The 17,210-nt window shown below is 51.5% G+C and overlaps 1 protein-coding gene across 1 annotated transcript; it reads left to right on the top strand.

The window, feature by feature from the left end:
* Nucleotides 1-1,136: 1,136 nt before the first annotated feature.
* On the top strand, nt 1,137-16,860 carry Bpifb2 (BPI fold containing family B member 2). Its single transcript, XM_051143545.1, has 15 exons — nt 1,137-1,245; nt 3,963-4,056; nt 5,670-5,774; nt 6,767-6,913; nt 7,767-7,827; nt 8,938-8,998; nt 11,489-11,580; nt 11,755-11,943; nt 12,163-12,216; nt 12,790-12,960; nt 13,491-13,558; nt 13,652-13,697; nt 14,342-14,405; nt 14,730-14,806; nt 16,568-16,860. The coding sequence occupies exons 1-15, from the start codon at nt 1,137-1,139 to the stop codon at nt 16,607-16,609; spliced, it is 1,380 nt and encodes a 459-aa protein (XP_050999502.1). The 3' UTR covers nt 16,610-16,860.
* The last annotated feature ends 350 nt before the right edge of the window (nt 16,861-17,210 follow it).

Raw genomic sequence — 17,210 nt, forward strand, 5'->3', positions numbered from 1 at the left:
GGCTAGGCCTGGCTGGGATGGTGAGGGAACACTCCTGGGAAGACATCTCCTTCCAGAGAGCTACAGATTCTTGAACTTAAACAGCCTGGTTCCAGGGTCTCTCAGCCTTTGGCAGCCATGGTTGTTACGTGGCCGGCTCATCACACAGGGGAATGAAGACTCTTGACAAGGCCATGTTTGTAGAGAAAACACTTGCAACCACAAGCAAACTGGCCCCTCCCTAGCTCCCGCTCCATGGTCTGCATGCTTCAGTGGGGGAAGCCTCATAAAGCAGCCTGTGCGCTTGCTCTCCAGGCAGAGCGTCTCAGGGCCGAGCATCCACCCGCCTTCAGAACCTCTGAGGTAGGAATGAGCCAGGGAGCTGCTTCTCCCACTGGTACATGGGTATCCACCTCCAGCCTCCCTGCTTGCAACGGGGCTCCACTTGTCCCTGACTTGCAGGGGACATTGACAAATGCCATCCTGATGGCCTCCAGCTAGGCCATTGTTACACAGGCTCCTCATTCCCATGCCTGGGATGAGACTCTCTTTTTCTGAGCTGGGAACATGTCTTACCATTAGATTGCTCTGGTTTCGGGGGAGATGGGCTACTCTCAGGCCATTCTTTACTTGGCTACATTGACATGGAGCTGGGAGCTGTCCTGAGTCCTCCCTGGTTAAGAGCTAGACAGCTGAACACCACGCTAGTCTGTCACAAAGGGCTGGCCACCTGGCTTCAGGTGACTGGACTGTAGAGTGCTAAGGCTGAGTCCTCGCTGCAGGGCAGGGAACTCCCTTCCATTGCCCCATCAGAACCCCATCATTCTCTTCCGACACTGCCTGGGTCTTTGGCCCACTTCATCACTCCCCCCCTGTCTGCTGGGCTGCTCTAGGAAAGGCCACATCTTCGGGGGTGGGGTGGGAATTGGCTATATTTAGACCCTCTCATGAGTTCTTACAAAGCAGATGGTTCCCAAGCCAGAAATGAAAAACTGGGTGTGTTGAGGTTTGGAGCAAGGCTCTTGGCCGCCACTCAGCATGGGCACAGACTGGGATGAGACACAAGTGCCCAAGAGTGGCATGGATATGCTGGCCAAGCTCTCTGATCCTTGTCCCTACCCTGGCCCACAGATCCTGGTGCAGTGGCCAGGGCAGCCATGGCTGGGGCATGCAGTCTGGGCCTGCTGCAGGTGCTGCTGCTGGCCGTGGCCAGGGCCTCCTTGCCTGGCACGGTGGTCCGACTCAACAAGGCAGCACTGGATTATGGTAAGAGACCTGCCAACTTGCCACCCAGTGTGTAGGTCAGAACCGGGTCTGAACGAACACAAACATCTCAGGGGAGATGTGTATTTTGTATTCTTGTGGTGCTTGGGATGGAACCAGAGCCTGGTGTGTGCTGGGCAAATGCTCCACCGTTTAGCTGCATCCCAGCCCAGGCTGGCCTAGAACTTGTGAAACTACGAATACAGGTATGTACCAGCGGAGGGCCTTGGTTTGTATGTGTCACTGGATCCCACTGCTCAGTGGTGAATTAGGGAGTCTGTGGTAAGCCGTAGTGTGAAAATGCAAGTGTGTACACTCAGCTGTGCCCTTGTACCTTGGGTGGCCATATGCTTAAAAATAACAAAACAAACCAACCAACCAAATAAACAAAAAACCCAAGACTCATTTTTTGTTTTGTTTTGGGGGGGGGCGTTTTGGTTTTGTTTTTTTTTTTTTCCCCGAGACAGGGTCTCTCAGTGTTAGCCTTGGCTGTCCTGGACTCACTTTGTAGACCAGGCTGGCCTCGAATTCACAGCGATCCACCTGCCTCTGCCTCCCGAGTGCTGGGATTAAAGGCGTGTGCCACCATGCCTGGTTCAAGGCTCATTTTTAAACATTAAAAAAAAATTGTGAGGCAAGGTCTTCTTAGGTACCCCAGGCTAACCTTGAACTCTCAGTCTTCCTGCCACAGCCTAAATAAACGCTGGGTTTAGAGGCGTGTGCCACCCCCGAACCTAGGCCAGCTGACTTGAGTGTCTGACTTTATTACTGTGAGTTCTTATGAGTTTGCATGTCGGGGAGAAGTGATTTGAGCACCAGAGAGGTTATGTGCCTGTGGCGTGTGTCTGAATGTGTGTGCACAGATGTGCTGTGCACCTCAAGTGCACACATGTGCATGTGTGGTGTCTGTGTCCACACACGGATCCAGGAGAGGCATGCCAAGCACAGCAAGGCAGGGGACATGCTGAAGCAGGATCTCTGCAGGGCACAACCAAAGAGGACCAGCTGCTCTGTGCTGCTGGGGGCGGTGACGGTGGCGATTTGGAGGTGTGAGAGAGTTGGAGAAGGGGGACAAAGGTCTCTCCCTTGTGGCTTGCCTGTTGGTGCCCTCAAGTCCTGTCTTTTCCATGGGAAAAGGCCCAATGAGGAAACTGAGGCTTACAAGGAAGGACAAAGTCACAAAGGTCCAAGATGCCAGCACAGAAATCTTTCCCACCAGCTGCCTCTCAGGGACCTTTTGGGGTTCCACAAAAGTGGGGTCTGGAGGTGCTTCCCCAAAGGACAGATCCAACTCAATTAGAGTGTGAGGGACTCCATCCAGACCAGAGAAGGGACTTTAACGGCCAGAACACAAAGCTATATGTGAGCTAACAGCTTTCCCAGAGCACACTCTCTGGGACCTTGCATCCGGGCAGATGGACGGACAAGGAAAATGGTCAGTGATCCGTGCAAGAGTGCGATTTACACACAGCAGGAATGCATGCCTGGGACAGGGACCTGAGCATGGCCTCCTGGGGTGTCTGTCCCGCCCTCTGCTTGTTCTGTGCAGGGCTCCTTTGTCCCTGGCTCATCTGCTTGTGTTTTGTTCTTGGTGGGTGGACCCTGGCAGGAGGCCTGCACAGCCCACAGTGCTTCCAAGCCCTGAGAAGCAGCTTCCCCTGGAGCTACCCCCCCCCACCCCGCCTTACCCTGTAATTCCCCACAGTGCAGGCCCTGTGTCAGGGAGCACTATGGATGGAGTCCACAGCCTAGGCGTGAATCTGAGCTCAGTCACAGACAGCTAGGTTTGGGGTGGACACTGGGAGCATGGAGACTGCGACCTTTCAGCCCTTTGTTTGGAGAAACCGAGGTTCAGATGGGATAGAGGACTTTTCTTTATGCCCATGAGCCTGAGCCAAGTTCTAGCCTCTTGGCTGAATTTCATGGTTCCTTCCTGAATGGTCTCCTCTCCCTTTGATTCCACTTGTATTTACTTAGCTGGGGCCTACCTGTACAGGTGTGTGTGTCGGGGTGGGGGTGGGGGGCAGTGCGCAGCAGCTTCAGAGGCAAAGACCAGCCTTTGTCTCAGCCAGATGTCTTTACTTCCCTGTAAGATGGACATAAGAATAGAAAAAAGTGCTCAAAATAGCGCCTGGCACACCTGGAACACTCTGTGTGGACAGGTACCATTAGAGTAAAGTCCCACAGCACCAGCACTTGCACAAGGAGCACCATCGTGCACTGGCTGTTTGCAATGGCCCCAAGAGATGAGCGTAGAATGGGGGAAAGCGTAGCACAGAGCAGCCACATAGGCAGTGAATGGCAGAGCTTGGCTTTCCATCAGGAACCTGGGGCACGTGCGATCCGGATGATGCTGTCCCTCCCCTCTCCTCTTATGGGATGCCTCCTCAGAAACTAGGATTGGAGGGTGGCTCCTTCAGCTCTGTGGCTCGGGAAAGCTCTAGGGACAGCTGTGGCCCAGGCGGAGCCTTGCAAGAGGGCTAAGGATTTTATTGTATTGGAGTAATGGGATGAAGAAGGGGCAGGAGATGGGGGGCATGATGGATAGTATATGACACGTGGGCTTGCACGGTGCAGCCATTCTCCCCATGTGCCACTCCAAGCTTGTCCCATCTCGTGTCTGAGTGCTTCTACCTGAAGGGCAGGACAAATGATAGATGGTGTGTTCTTCACGCTTGGTGGAGCCAGGACCTTGACCTCACCCTGCCCTGGTCCCACAGTGTCGGACATCGGGAAAGCCCCTCTCCAGCGGGCCTTGCAGGTTACTATCTCTGATTTCCTGGATCCAAGGGGTGAGGTCCTTCAGTCTACCAGGTGAGTGCTCCCACCCTCTGAAGAGAGTGCTCCAGCCCTCCTGCTGCTAGCTTGAATTTTGTTGGCCAAGGGAGTGAGTGCTTTGGCTCACTGGGAGGAGGATCCTGAATGAGACTCTCAAGAGTGCACCAGCTGCTGGGTAGATACTCTGCCTAAGGATGTGCTCCCACCCACTGGGCACAGTGCTCTGGATCATCAGATTGAGCATATGGGCCCACAGGCGAGTAAGCCTCCCCAGGTTAGAGGCTCTCATCATCAGGTGTGAGGTTATAAGACTTGGAAGACGGGGTCACCTGGTAACCCTGAATTAGTTCATAAGTTTCTCATCTCAGGGGTTCAGACTGTGGCCCTGGGGTCCACAGACTATGTACAACTATTAGCTTCTTCCTCCAAATGCTTGACACCAAATTTATATACAAGGACAATTTTAATTTTATCCTCATCCTATTAATGCGTAAAAACTCAAAGGGGTGGAGACATTCCCAACTCAAACACAGTAGTCATAGTACCTACCCTTATGGGGATACCAACTGGCTACTGCTAGAGTTTTGAGTGTTCAAGAAATCTATCAGTCTACTTATCAACCAACCTACCTACCTACCTACCTACCTACCTACCTACCTACCTATCAGCTATTATTGTCTTTCTTTCTTTTTTGTTCCTATTTTGCTCGAGATGGGGCCTTGTTGTGTCGCTGAGACTAACCTTAAACTCACAATCTTCCTGCCCCAGCTTCTTGAGACATGGATCAGGGGCCTGAAATACTGTGCCCAGCTTATCATGTATAATCCTGAATGCTGGAAACTAATAGAAAAATTTAAAGACACCAGAACAATACGTGCATCAACAGACATGCAGCTTGGGGCCCCAAGGAAGCGCTGGAGTGCCATTTTTTAGTATGTTAGTGGTCGTGACCTTAATGCATTGCCTAGGAGCCCAACCATCTGGAAGTTGCCAGAGGGCCCTTGCTCTCAGCAGCAGGAACCTACCCAGGAAGGCTGTGGCTGAATTCAGGAGGCTCAAAGTTGGCCTGTGTGGTGAAACAGTCCTGGACCACATCACCCCAGGCTAAAATGAGGCATTTCAAAGTGAGGCCATACTCTGGATAGCTGAATCATCTCAAACTGCCTACCCCTGCCAACTACCAGGCAAGGAGAAAACGGCTTTCACTTCAGCAAAAAGGAAGTCACCACAGTAGCTGGGAATGCTCTGCAGCTTGGATGGGAGACTGTTTCCTGTTGCTGAGGGCCATAGGCGATGCGAGAATCTGAGGTCTAGAATCTAAGGCAAGAATTCTCTGGAGATTTCTGAGAATCTAGTGTCTCTTTCCCCAAGTTTATGTTTCCTGGGATACAGTCAGGAACGGTTAGAAACCCACACAGTCATCTTGCTAAGTCCTGTCTGAGGCCAGGCCCTTCTGCTTGCCTTCATGCCAGCTGGGTATCTTGCAAGTCTCCCGTGTGTGAGAGCGCTTACCACCTCTCTCACCAACGGCCCACTCATCAGAAAGCCCTTTATAACATCAGCATGTGAGGTTGGCCCAGGGCAGCCTCCCTGCAGTTGATTCTGTGTTTGACGGGAGTCCCCTTGTCCCTCGGATTCCAACACTACAGGGTCCAGATTCTGGATGTCCACCTGCTCCTCCTTCACTTGAAGTTCATTGTTGATTTTGGGGTGCGCCTATCAGCGGCAGCCAATTTCACAGTCAAAGTCTTTCGGTGAGTAAATCTGTTTGTTGGGGGGAGGGCAGGAGCTTCTGGGTCTCTCCCAGGGAAGAGTGAGGGGAGTGAAGTAACATCTCCATGGCCCTTGCCAACCTTTTGGGGGAGTGGGACAGGAGAGAACCCTGGAGACCTTAGTCCCATCCTAATAGCTGTGCCGCTGGGAGGGACACGTCACATATCCAGCCCTTGATTTCTTTGTCTCAAATGAGATGAACCTTGCAGGTGGCTGTGAGGGTTGCATCGAATAGGTTTGGTGCTTTAATTATGGCGTGTGGCTTCTTCCACAGTGCAAAGAGCAGAGTAGGTGCTCAGTAGATTGTGTTATCTGTATTGTTTCTCTGTGCTGGGTAGCTTCTGGGTAACTGCATTTAATGCTAAAGTTGTGCATTGATCTTTTAAGGAATCCTTTATCTTTTTTTCTTTTTTTTTCTTTAACACTGTGATGTTATGGGTGCTCCTTGGTGCTGTGATCTTAGGGTGCTCCTTGGTGCTGTGATGTTAGGGTGTTCCTCAGTGCTGTGATGTTACAAGTCCTCCCTGGCTCTGTGACAGTGTAAGTGTGCTGTGGCTCTGTGATTGTACGAGTGCCTCTGTGTTGTGATGGTCTGAGTGTCCTGAGGCACTGTAATGGGTATCCCCCCCCCCCACCCCCAGCGCTAAGATGCTGCGTTATGGGTGCTCCCTGTGGCTAGGCACAGAGCTGATGTCCTTACAGGGCGAGGTCTTGGAGAGCTCAGCACAGTGCTAGGAAGCAGGCCCCGCCAGTCTCCTGTCCATTTCATAGAAGGAAGTGCTGTCTGGCTCAGAGCTCTATCCCAGGTGCCACAGAGAGCCTGACTCGTTTCCATCTGCTGTGCTGTGATCTGGAGTGGAGTTTTTAATTTTTATTTTTTATTTTTTGGGAGGGGCTCTGGAGGAATGACCCAGGACTGGGGATCTGTGCAGTCTTCATCCACCAGGGTTGGCTCAGGCCTGTCTTCCTGCAGGGTTCCAGAGCCCATGGAGCTGGTGCTCCCTGTGGCCTTGCAGGCTGATGTGCATGTAACCCGGGACTCCATTGGGACCCTTGTGCTCAGCATTCCCACCTGCTCTTCGACGTTCAGCCCAGCCAGCACGCTGGACGGCAGTAACAGGTGGGTTCCTGACACCAAGGCTGCGGCACCATGACTTGAGTTTCTCATTCAAGTCTTCATCCAATCACCGCAAAGGAGACTCCATCATCACACCTGTTCTATGACACGACACACTGTCTGATGCCACACAGCCTGTGTCTTGGCTACTTCTCTGTGTCAGCTACCAGCATACACTAGTCAGTTACTATCAGTCTCCTGGAAAATACAAGGCAAATCAGCCTGGCTGGGGGGAAGGGGGTTTAGAGGCCACACCCCCTGCAGAGGTGGCTGTTTGAGTCAGCATATGAGGCTAACAGTAGCTGCCACTACAGAGGGGAAAGTTAGGTCCAGAGCTAAACAGAGGCTCTTTAAAGCATCACGGGACACTAGAGCTAAAGTGACAAGTGGTTCTGGGATCCTATCTCTACTCTCCACTCCTACCCACTCATGTAGCCTGGGAGCCAGCTAGATGAGGACATGGCCACAAAGGGGTTTTGTTTTGTTTTGTTGTTGTTGTTTTTGTGTTTTGTTTTGTGTTTTGTTTTGTTTTGTTTTTTGTTGTTTTGTTTTTGTTTTTGTTTTGTTTTGGCAAGGTCCAGTGTCTGTCTTCTGTTTCCCTTGAGCCTGCCTCAGTTATCACCTTTTTGATCGATTCCAAACCTTGAGAGGCCCCCTTCTCTGAGACTCACACTCAGAGTGTGAGTGTGGGAGTGGGGACCACTGTTCTAGCACTGTCTGAAGCACGGCATGGTCTCAGATGAGTGTCTCTGGGCTGCTGGCTGAGGACAGAGACTTCTGACCCAGCAGTCTGTGCAGCTCAGCCAAGAGCCATGTCCAGGGAACTCAGAGACGCCTTTTGTGCCACCTTCCCTAGCACCTCCCAGGAGCTGCTGGCCCTGGTGCAGGAGCACATCAAAGCTGACCTGAGCGGCAAGGTAAGGGGCTCCCGATAGAGGGCTTAGTGTGGAAAGCCTGAGACATGGGCTCTTAAGGGGTCAGTGGGGTCGCAAGTCCTGGGAGAGGGGACATTGTATGTTGATGTGCATATGTGAGCATGTGCTTCAATGCATGTAAGTGTGCATGTGTGTTTCTGCATGCTTGTACATGCATGTGTCCCTGTATACAATGGTATTCTATATATAATATACATAGATTATATCTATTTATAAAGTCTATCTATATTTATGTCAAGCACATGTTATGTTATGCAAACTTTACCTCAGGCAGTGGTATTTTTAAAATAGAAGGCCCTTCATGGGGTGCTTCCAATTTCTTCATGAGAACAGGAAAAGAAGCTCATGTGAATTCCTGAGGAGGAGGAGGAGGAGGGGTACCGAGCTGTGGCTTGGAGTTTAGGGAGTTAGGGAGACAGTGGCAAATCTCCTCCTCCTGATTCCATTCTAGAGGACGGGATTATGGGAAATGGTTTGGGAGTAACAGTAAAAATGAACAAAGTAAGATAAAGTAAGAAGGCCACTCCTCATGCAGAGGCAGTTGGGTACATCCTGCTGCCTCTTCTCCTCAGGCAAGGGACAGGCCGGCCCTGGGTGGGAGTACTAACGTGGGGGAGGAATTCACCCCTGGGCACTGCAGAGCTAGACTGTTGTGATGGTTGAAATTGTAGGTGTGATCATTGCATGCGGCGAGACGGCACCCATGGCCCCGAGTCCTACTGTAGGGTCTTCCTTTCCAGCCTGGCTCAGCCCACCCATAAGGGGCAGCAGCAGGAGTCATGTCTACCTAGTGTGTGTCATTTCTATCCCAGCGGCGATGGTGGTGTTCACAGGCTGTGAGCACCTTAGCCTTACAGTCCCCTTCTTGCCCATGTGCCTATTTCGTCTCTCCATCCTCTGGCAACCTCTTGCCTCCTCAGCACCATAAGAGGGGTGGAAGCCAGCCATTTCAAGGAGGAAAAGGCAGGGATCCTAGGCTCGGGTGCACAGCCTGAGAGGCCTCTGGTGGGCGATAGCAAGGAGCTGCAGCCCGCTGTTCCTCACTCACAGGTCTGAACAGCCCTCACCACAGCTTCTTCTCTTTTGCCACAGCTGTGCTTACGTGTCTCCGGCCTGGTCCAGGACCTCAATGTCCACTTGGGCACTTTGATTGGTAAGATTTGGAGCCCATGGGGTGGGAGGGCTTGGCCCTTAGACTCTAAGAACCTTCAAAGATGCCCCCTTCCCAGACCTGGAGACGGTGTGGTCTTCATTGCTGGCCTGTGGCTCTAAATAGTGTTCTCTTTTCAGTTAATCTGATACAAAGGAGGCCCATGGGAAGGCCGCTGGCTCAGGACTCCCCCAAACACATGAATATTCACAGAATCTGGCAACTTCCAGACTACAGAACCAATCCTTCCATTCCAGAATCTATCAATTTTAGGTCCAATGGCCAAAATTAAAAATAAAATCAAATGGTTAAACAGTGAGTGTCACTGTTGGAGAAGTTAAGCTTCTTTGACCAGCCATTCTCATTGTCAGAGTCTCAGTGTTTTAGGGGACAGATCCTCAGAGCTGGGGCTCCTCCCTGGGCCATTGTAGGGAGGCCAGGCAGTGAGGGGTGTGTATGCCACTGGAAGTGCTGGGCCTAAGGCTTATGGGCATGAAGACACATGCCTTTTATCTGGGTACTTGGAAGTTGGTTCTATGGCCTTCTCAAAAAGGACACATTTGTGTCCGTCTCCCTGGGAACTGTGTGACCATTAGTTCTGACTTCTGAGCCTTGACAATTACAGAAAGGAAGAAGGAAGGGGGAGGGGGGAGGAGAGGAAAGAGGAGAAGGAGGGCTGCCTTTAATCCCAGCACTCAGGAAGCAGAGGCAGGTAGATGTCTGTGTGTTCGTGGCCAGCCTGATGTACAGAACTAGTTCTAGGACAGCCAGGGCCACACAAAGAAACCCTGTATTGAAAAACCAAAAAAAAAAAAAAAAAAAAAAAAAAAAAAAACCAACCAACCAACCAAGCAAACAAAAACCCACCATAAAAAGCACAGCTCAAAGGGGTGTGTCAACTAGCCACATGTCTCCAGAAGGCTGTGTAACAAAAATGTCTTTAACTGTGGTGTAAGAAAAGATTGAAAAAGTACACCTGGGATCCTGGCTATACTTTTCATTTCTTTTCTATTTCCTGAGCATTCACTATGATCTTAATATTTCACTCATTTTTAAGCATGCAGCAACTTGTCGTTTGCGTTGTCCAGTTCTCTGAGAGTTGACAAATGCAGGGATAGGTGATTCAAGAGACAGGACAGTCAACCAGTCTCCAAATCCCTCGTTGCTCCTTCCTCCTGCCTCAGACTATGAGACCCACTGACAGATAAGGAAGGAAACCACACTATGTTGCCTTTACAATCAGAAAGAGAAATATTAGAGAAAATATTAGAGAAAATTGAAATTAAATCCACATGAGACAATAGAAAAGCAGAAAGCTGAAGGGAGATATATATTTATATACTTACCAATGTCTTTATATGTTTTAATACATATATATATTCATATACATTATTAAATATATGGTTATATGCCTGAATGTAACTATTCAGAGCACATAATATATACCCATAATTGATATTTTATAACAGATATATGAATATATATAAATAGAGATGCAAAATATACATGTATATCCATGCACATAACTATAGCACTGAAAACCTAGGCCACTGGGGCTAGACAGATGGCTCATCAGTTAGGAGCACTGGCTCTTCTACAGGGTCTGGGTTCGATTCCCAGAAGCCACATGGCACACACATGTACACCCGTTACTCCAGTTCTGGGGAATTGAACACCATACCCTTTTCTGGCCTCCGCAGGTACCGGGAACACACATGGCACACAGACATACAAGCCGGCAAAACACTCATACATATAAAAAATTAAAAACAAAACAAAACCAAAAACAACCCTGGGTCATCCAGGACTTTGAGGTGGCACTATGGCTGAGCTAGGCTCTCCTGAGCCCTGACCTCTTGCCTTCCATGCCTGCAGTTGTCTCTGGGCATGCACTGTTCAACTTTGCAATCTTCCCAGGCAGAAGATTCGGACCTGTGAACAGATTCCCACCCCAAGCCTCCTTGCTGTGCTTCCCCAAGAGCTGCCTTGAGGCTCTGTATGAAGTCAGAGCTGTAGTTCCTTATTCTGGCATTTGAGCTCCGGAAGGAGGCAGGTGATCAGGTGGAAAGACCGAAGCTTTGGGAGCAGACCAGCTTGTGTGTGCAGTTTGAACTGACCATATTGTATGTGCATGTGGCGTGTGAAATAGCTCTGGTGAGCTCTGTGGGAATGAAAAAAGACAGTGGAAGTTACTTGTCAGGTTGATCAGTGGGAATGCTTTTTTTTTTTTCTTTCTGTCCACCATCCTTGCCTCCATTAGGTGGTACTTGTGCCTGGATTGAGCCTTCTTGCTCTGTATTTTAGGCTCAATCACCTTTAACTGATTTGGGGACATTAGCAAACATACCTGTGAGCATTGTGTCTGAGCCAATCATTAGGCAGATTCTGGGCTTGTGACTTTGTGGTCTGGTTCTGGCTGAGAAAGGTCGTAGGCAGCTCGTTGGCTGGCTTTAGCGATGGGCTGGTGCTCAACGTTTTCCTGCTTTCATAAAGGCCTCAGTCCTGTGGGCCCCGAGTCCCAGATCCGCTACTCCATAACCAGCGAGCCCACCATCACCAGTAACTATATGTCCGTGGATGTCAGAGTAAGTACCTTTCCTGGTCAACCTGGTACTGGCATCCTTGGACCTAAAAGGGTAAAGGGCAAAGGGAGGAAGGTGGGTTGGTACTCCAGGTGGGAGTGCAGCCCAGATCCCAGGCTGGTGCCTGGGAGCCTCCATGCCTGATGTCCCTCATGTGTGGCCCCCGCCTCTATTCAGGCTGTTCTCTTCCTGCTTGGCAAGCCCATCCTCCTGCCTGTGAGTGATGCTCATTCCTTTGTGTTGCCATGGCCTTCGGGTGATGAAGGAGCCATGGCAACCGTGGGGCTCTCCCAGCACCTGTTTGACTGTGCCCTCCAGATGCTACAGAAGGCGGGTTCCCTCAACCTGGACATCACGGGGCAGCTGGTGAGGGCTGGGCCTGTCACCCAGGTCCTTTGTCAAGGTAGCCTATTCTGGGGACATCCTGTAGATGTGGAATCATGAACAGTGGGCAGCTAGAGTGGGGACTTTAGGATGGGCATTGGAAGGAACCCCTGTGGGTAAGGAACCTTACCCATGAGGCCAAGCAGTGGCCTTGACTGTGAAACTGCCTGAAACTCTGCCATGATGGGGGACTGATTTCAGAATTCAAAGAACAATCCTCTGAACACCTCCACGCTGGGCCAGCTCGTCCCTGAGGTGGGTAACGTCTTTTGCTAATTGTAGGCCAGAGGCTTAGGGTTTGGGGTGGTGCTTCTATGGGTTCCATCTACCTAAAGTGGGGCAGAGATGGGGAGGGGTGGTGGTCCTGTTAGCACCAGCCCTTTAACCTTTCTTGAGCTTAGGGACTGCCCATCCCAATCAGCTAGATTCTCCTCTGCCTCTGCCTGTAGTGAGTCTACTGGGCTCTCTCTCTCTCTCTCTCTCTCTCTCTCTCTCTCTCTCTCTCTCTCTCTCTCTCTCTCTCTCCCTCCTTCTCCTGTTCCCTCCTTGCCTGTAAGATCGAGCTCAGAGCCAGTGGCACACACCTGTAATTCCAGCACCCAGGAAGCAAGAAGGTCACCAGCTCAAAGCCAGCCTGGGTGTATCACAAAATCTTGCCTTAAAATAAAAAAATGCCAGCTCAAGAATCCACTCTGTCTGTCCCAGCATCCTGGGCTGGACCAACCTCTGAGCTCAGCCATGTATAGTGATGGCATATCAACTCCAACATGGAAGACCGACAAGCAGGAGCCTGTACAACCCTGTCCCTCTCCTCCTCTGATGTCCCAGGTGGCCCACCAGTTCCCCGAGCCCATGCCCGTGGTACTTAAGGTGCGGCTGGGTGCCACACCCGTGATCACACTCCACACCAACAACTCTACCCTGAAGCTGCAGCCCTTCGTGGAGGTCCTCGCTGCATCCCCCAACTCAGCCTTGCAGTTCCTCTTCTCCCTGGATGTGGTGAGTGACAGGCCAGGTGGGACTGGTTGGGGTGGGGTGATACTCCCTAAACCCTTACATGCTTCTGTGCTCTCCTCGCTTGGTTTGCTTTTTATCTGCATCTATCTCCTGAACTTGCCAGAACATTCTGCCTCAGGACCTTGGCACGTGTGGAACCCTCTGCCTGGGGCTCTTTTCCTTTGCTTTGGGCATGGCTGCTGGCATCTTCTTCACTTTCAGTTCTTAGCTTAAGTGTCAGAGCCATGCTCAGAGCAGCCTTCCTGGGACACCCTGCGTAAGAAGGTCCTCGTCACTCACTGTCTTTATGGCAGCCTCCGCTTTCTGGAAAGCTCCTGTCTTATTGCTTCTGTGATGGTCCCCAGGGAAGGGACCCCACCTGTCTGCTTTCCACTGTCGTTGCTTGTAAAGTGCAGGCAACAAACTGACTCTTCCGCGAGCTCCGTAAACACGTGCAATCTGTCCTGGTTGGGGGGTGGTAGGGGCAGAGGCTCCACAAAGCTCCTTCTGCCTTGCTCTCCTCATATGCCCAGCTCGTGAACCTGAACCTTCAGCTCTTTGTGTCCAAGGCGAAGCTTCGGGGGACCACGTCTATACTGGGGTAGGTGGGCCTTCAGCATGCTCTCAGATTTCGTCATGGGAGCCTCAAGGGAAGCTGGCCCCGCCCCTGAGCCTATCCCTGCTTTCCTTTCAGGGGCGTCCAGCTCTCTGTGGCCACCTCCAATGTGGGCTCCATTGATGTGAGTGGGACACTGGGCTGCCTTAAGCCTTGGGAAGGGATGTGCAAGTGTGAGAACGGCAGGTACCTCAGTGATGCCACAGCTGGGTCTCCCTGGAATGCCTGGGAATGGGGACCTACCTGGTCTCCATCTGTCCCCACCTCCTTGCCTGTTTCTCTGCCTGCGGGCTGCTGATTGATTCATTGGCTCAGGCCACAGCCGGAGCTTACTGGTCAGTGGGACAGTTGGCACTGGCTAGTTCTTCATCATGCTACATGGCCAGGCTCCTGTCACCATGCATGTGTTCTTTTGGCCCCATGCATCCATGCGGTATGAGTTAGTATAACCCCCCCCCCCCCCAGCTGCCAGTATGCCAACTTAATTTCCATCTGCCATCAGGCAGTCTGCTGGGCAGCCTTCCTGCTGGTAACTCTGGTGTGAGGACCAGAGCTCTCCCTGGGCTGCCTGACCCCCAATGCTGATCTAGTTGGGGATATGATAGGAGCCCAGCTGATGTGGGAGATCTAGCCCCCTCCTTTTCCTGGGCCCCTGATGCCTGTCCATCTGTATATTTAACTGTTTTCTCTTGTTTGTTTGTTTGTTTGTTTTTTTCTTTCTGGGGGCTGGTCCCTCTACCCTACCCAACCCCTGGCCATGGCTTACAGATGGATCAAGTGCATGCAGTCATAAGCACTGTATTCCAGAAGCCTCTGCTGGATCACCTCAATGGTGAGCCCCGCTCTCCACTGTGTGGCCTCTCTGGTGCCCTCTTGAGCCCACACCCCCTGTGCCTGTCCATGTCCCCAAGTTCTCCCAGGCTCCAAAAGGTCAAGGCGGTGGTCTAAGAGCTGCCTCTGCCTCTTGGCACATATCTGTGTAGCCAATATATGGTCTTCATGAAGCTCCTGTTCCTATCTCAGGTTCCCTTCTGTACTATGAGGATGCTCCTGCCTCCCACTATAGATCCCACAGCATTCCCAAGCTCCAGCACAGGGCTGGCCGCGGGCGGGACTTTCCCTTCTAACTAACTTGGACACTTGTGTTTCCCTGCAGCCCTGTTGCGCATGGGGATTGCCCTCCCCAGTGTGCTCAACCTCCACTATGTCCACTCCAAGGTCTCAGTCTGTGAGGTGAGAGCCTCTGAGGGGCCAGGGAGCCTCTTTACAGGGGAGGGAGGAAGGCTCACCCATCTGGGATCTCACCCTGTGTCTTCCAACATCACACAGCAAACCTTAACTGTAATGAGATGGAGGAGTTAGGACCTGTGAGACCCTGGTGGAGGGGATCTCGTCCCTCATCACACCCCACACCATGCTTCAGGTCTTCAGCTGTTTCCTGATCTCGTGTCCTTAGATGGGCTTGGTCCCTTGGTGTCTAAAGTGAATGGTAGAGACATTCCTTGCACCTGGCAGGTAGCTCTGCAGCTGGGTGGGTGATTTTGGCAACTTCCTAAACCTTCTATGATTATTTTCCCTGGGTCTGAAAGCATAGGCCCAGGATGCAATTCTTCCTGACACAGCCAGGATGATACCTGTGATCTCTTCCTTTTATACCTGGGAACTCAGAGCAAGTCCCCTCAACAGGCTGAGCACAGGACAGAGAATGGGACCAAGGTGGGGCTTGTCAATGTCTCTCAGGGGAGGGTGCTCAGCCTGGTTCTGTAGGAGCGGTGGCCTCCATGTTTTGACGATCTACTCCCATGAAGAGAAGTAGTCTTGTGGCTGAGGAGATGCCTCAGAAGATAAGTACTTGTGTGCAAGGAGGAAGACTCTGGTTTAGACTCCCAGCATCCACCAGGTGTGGTGGCTCACCTGATAACCCAGTAGCAGGAGGAAGGGTCTGTCCGGGGTGGGTTGGTTAGACTCAGATCTGAGCTCCAGGTTCTGCAAGAAGCCCTGCTTTGGTAAACAGAGCAGAGAGCAGTCGAGGAAGACATCAGATGTCAACCTCCAGACTCCATACATGTGACCGTGAATGTGTGCAGTGTGTGCACACCACACATACATAGACATGCAGAAAAGAGAAAAAGGTAGAAACAAAACAAAACAACAACAACAAAACAGGGACAGTCAAAACAGCATGGTGGAATTTTCTGCAGTAACTGCAGTCAGCCCAGTCCAAAGCTGTCACTTGGCACACGGGCTTGTTGAAATGGGACTCTGCAAGTGAAGACCTGAACTTTAATTTTTAAAAAACATATCTGGCTATAGCGGCACATCCCCACAGTTCTAGAACATGGGAGATGGGGGCAAAAGGATCAGAAATTCAGAGTCACTCTTGACCACATAGAGATTTTGACGCAAGTCTGAGGCCTCTTCTTCCATCTAATTAAAAACTAATAATTGTGTTAGCCTCATGAGGCTAATGGTCACCAGACTGGACCATGAACCCTCGACTCTAAGGCACCTATGGACAGGGACTGTGCCTCGTTTTTTCTCTGCTGGCTCCTGAGCATCCGCCACAGGGTTAGTGTGTGGCAGAGGTGCATTGGAGGGCTTGGTGGGATGGACGTGTGGACAATGCGTGAATGGGGAACAGCCCGCAGGAGTCTTCGTTAAGAGACTGGGAGGTGCAGGGAGTGCCTAGCTCTGCCAGGGAGAAGGAACCCAGCGATTCTGCACTCCTGCTCAGGAAGCAGCAATGACATGGGCCATGCCTGGAGCCTAGAGCATGTGCCAGTCTCATGCTGGCCGGACTCTTGAGGGCTCTTATTGCAATCCTCCATAGCCTTATGAGTTGAGCGCTGCTACTTAAGTGATAAAGCTGGAGACTGAGGTCCAGTGGGGTAATGGCCTCTCCTGATGAGAACACTACCCATAAACAGGTTGAAGGGGCAGTCAGGGGTCCCCCATAAGCCTCCGAGTTAGCCTATGCTTTTCTTCATCTTCCAGGGCTATGTTGTGATATCCAGTGGATTTACCTACCAGCACTGAGCCAGGACCATGAAGAGAGCCAGTTACTGAAGAGCCTTCTTTCCCCAGGTCTGGGGACACTGAGGCAGAACCACGTAGAGCCATCGTCATCGAGCCACACTGCCTGCCTGTCTGGGCTGCTTCATCTTTGCTGGCCACATGGGTCCCTCTCTTGCTTCCTCACTTCTTCTTGTGCCCCTCCTAGGGAGGAGACTACTGGCTGCAAGCTGTGCAGACCTGCTTTCCTCCCACTCAGCATTAAATGTCTTCTCTTGAGCTGTAACTCCCAACTGGCTCTGTGTACCTGAGGCAGCTCTCTGTGTATATCCTGTGGGTCCTGGCTGCCTTCAGAGCCACCCAAGCCGCCCCAGAGAGGAGGAAGATGGGAGCCTATACTGCTGACCGTGCCTGTCAACTCTCACCTCCTTGTCCAGGAAGCTCCTATTCTGGAAGAGGACCCTGGAGAGTGACAAGGATGAATTTGTTTTGTGAAGGTCACGAGTAGTACACGACAGTTCAGGCACTGTGCCCTCTGTCTGGTGGCATTCCCTGCCTTGTTATTAGAAGCTCAGATGATCCCTGTGAGGTGGGTGGGTGGGAAGGCAGGCTCTGAGTTCCTTCT

The sequence above is a fragment of the Acomys russatus genome, chromosome 4, assembly GCF_903995435.1.
Source record: "Acomys russatus chromosome 4, mAcoRus1.1, whole genome shotgun sequence".
Classification (NCBI taxonomy): domain Eukaryota; kingdom Metazoa; phylum Chordata; class Mammalia; order Rodentia; family Muridae; genus Acomys; species Acomys russatus.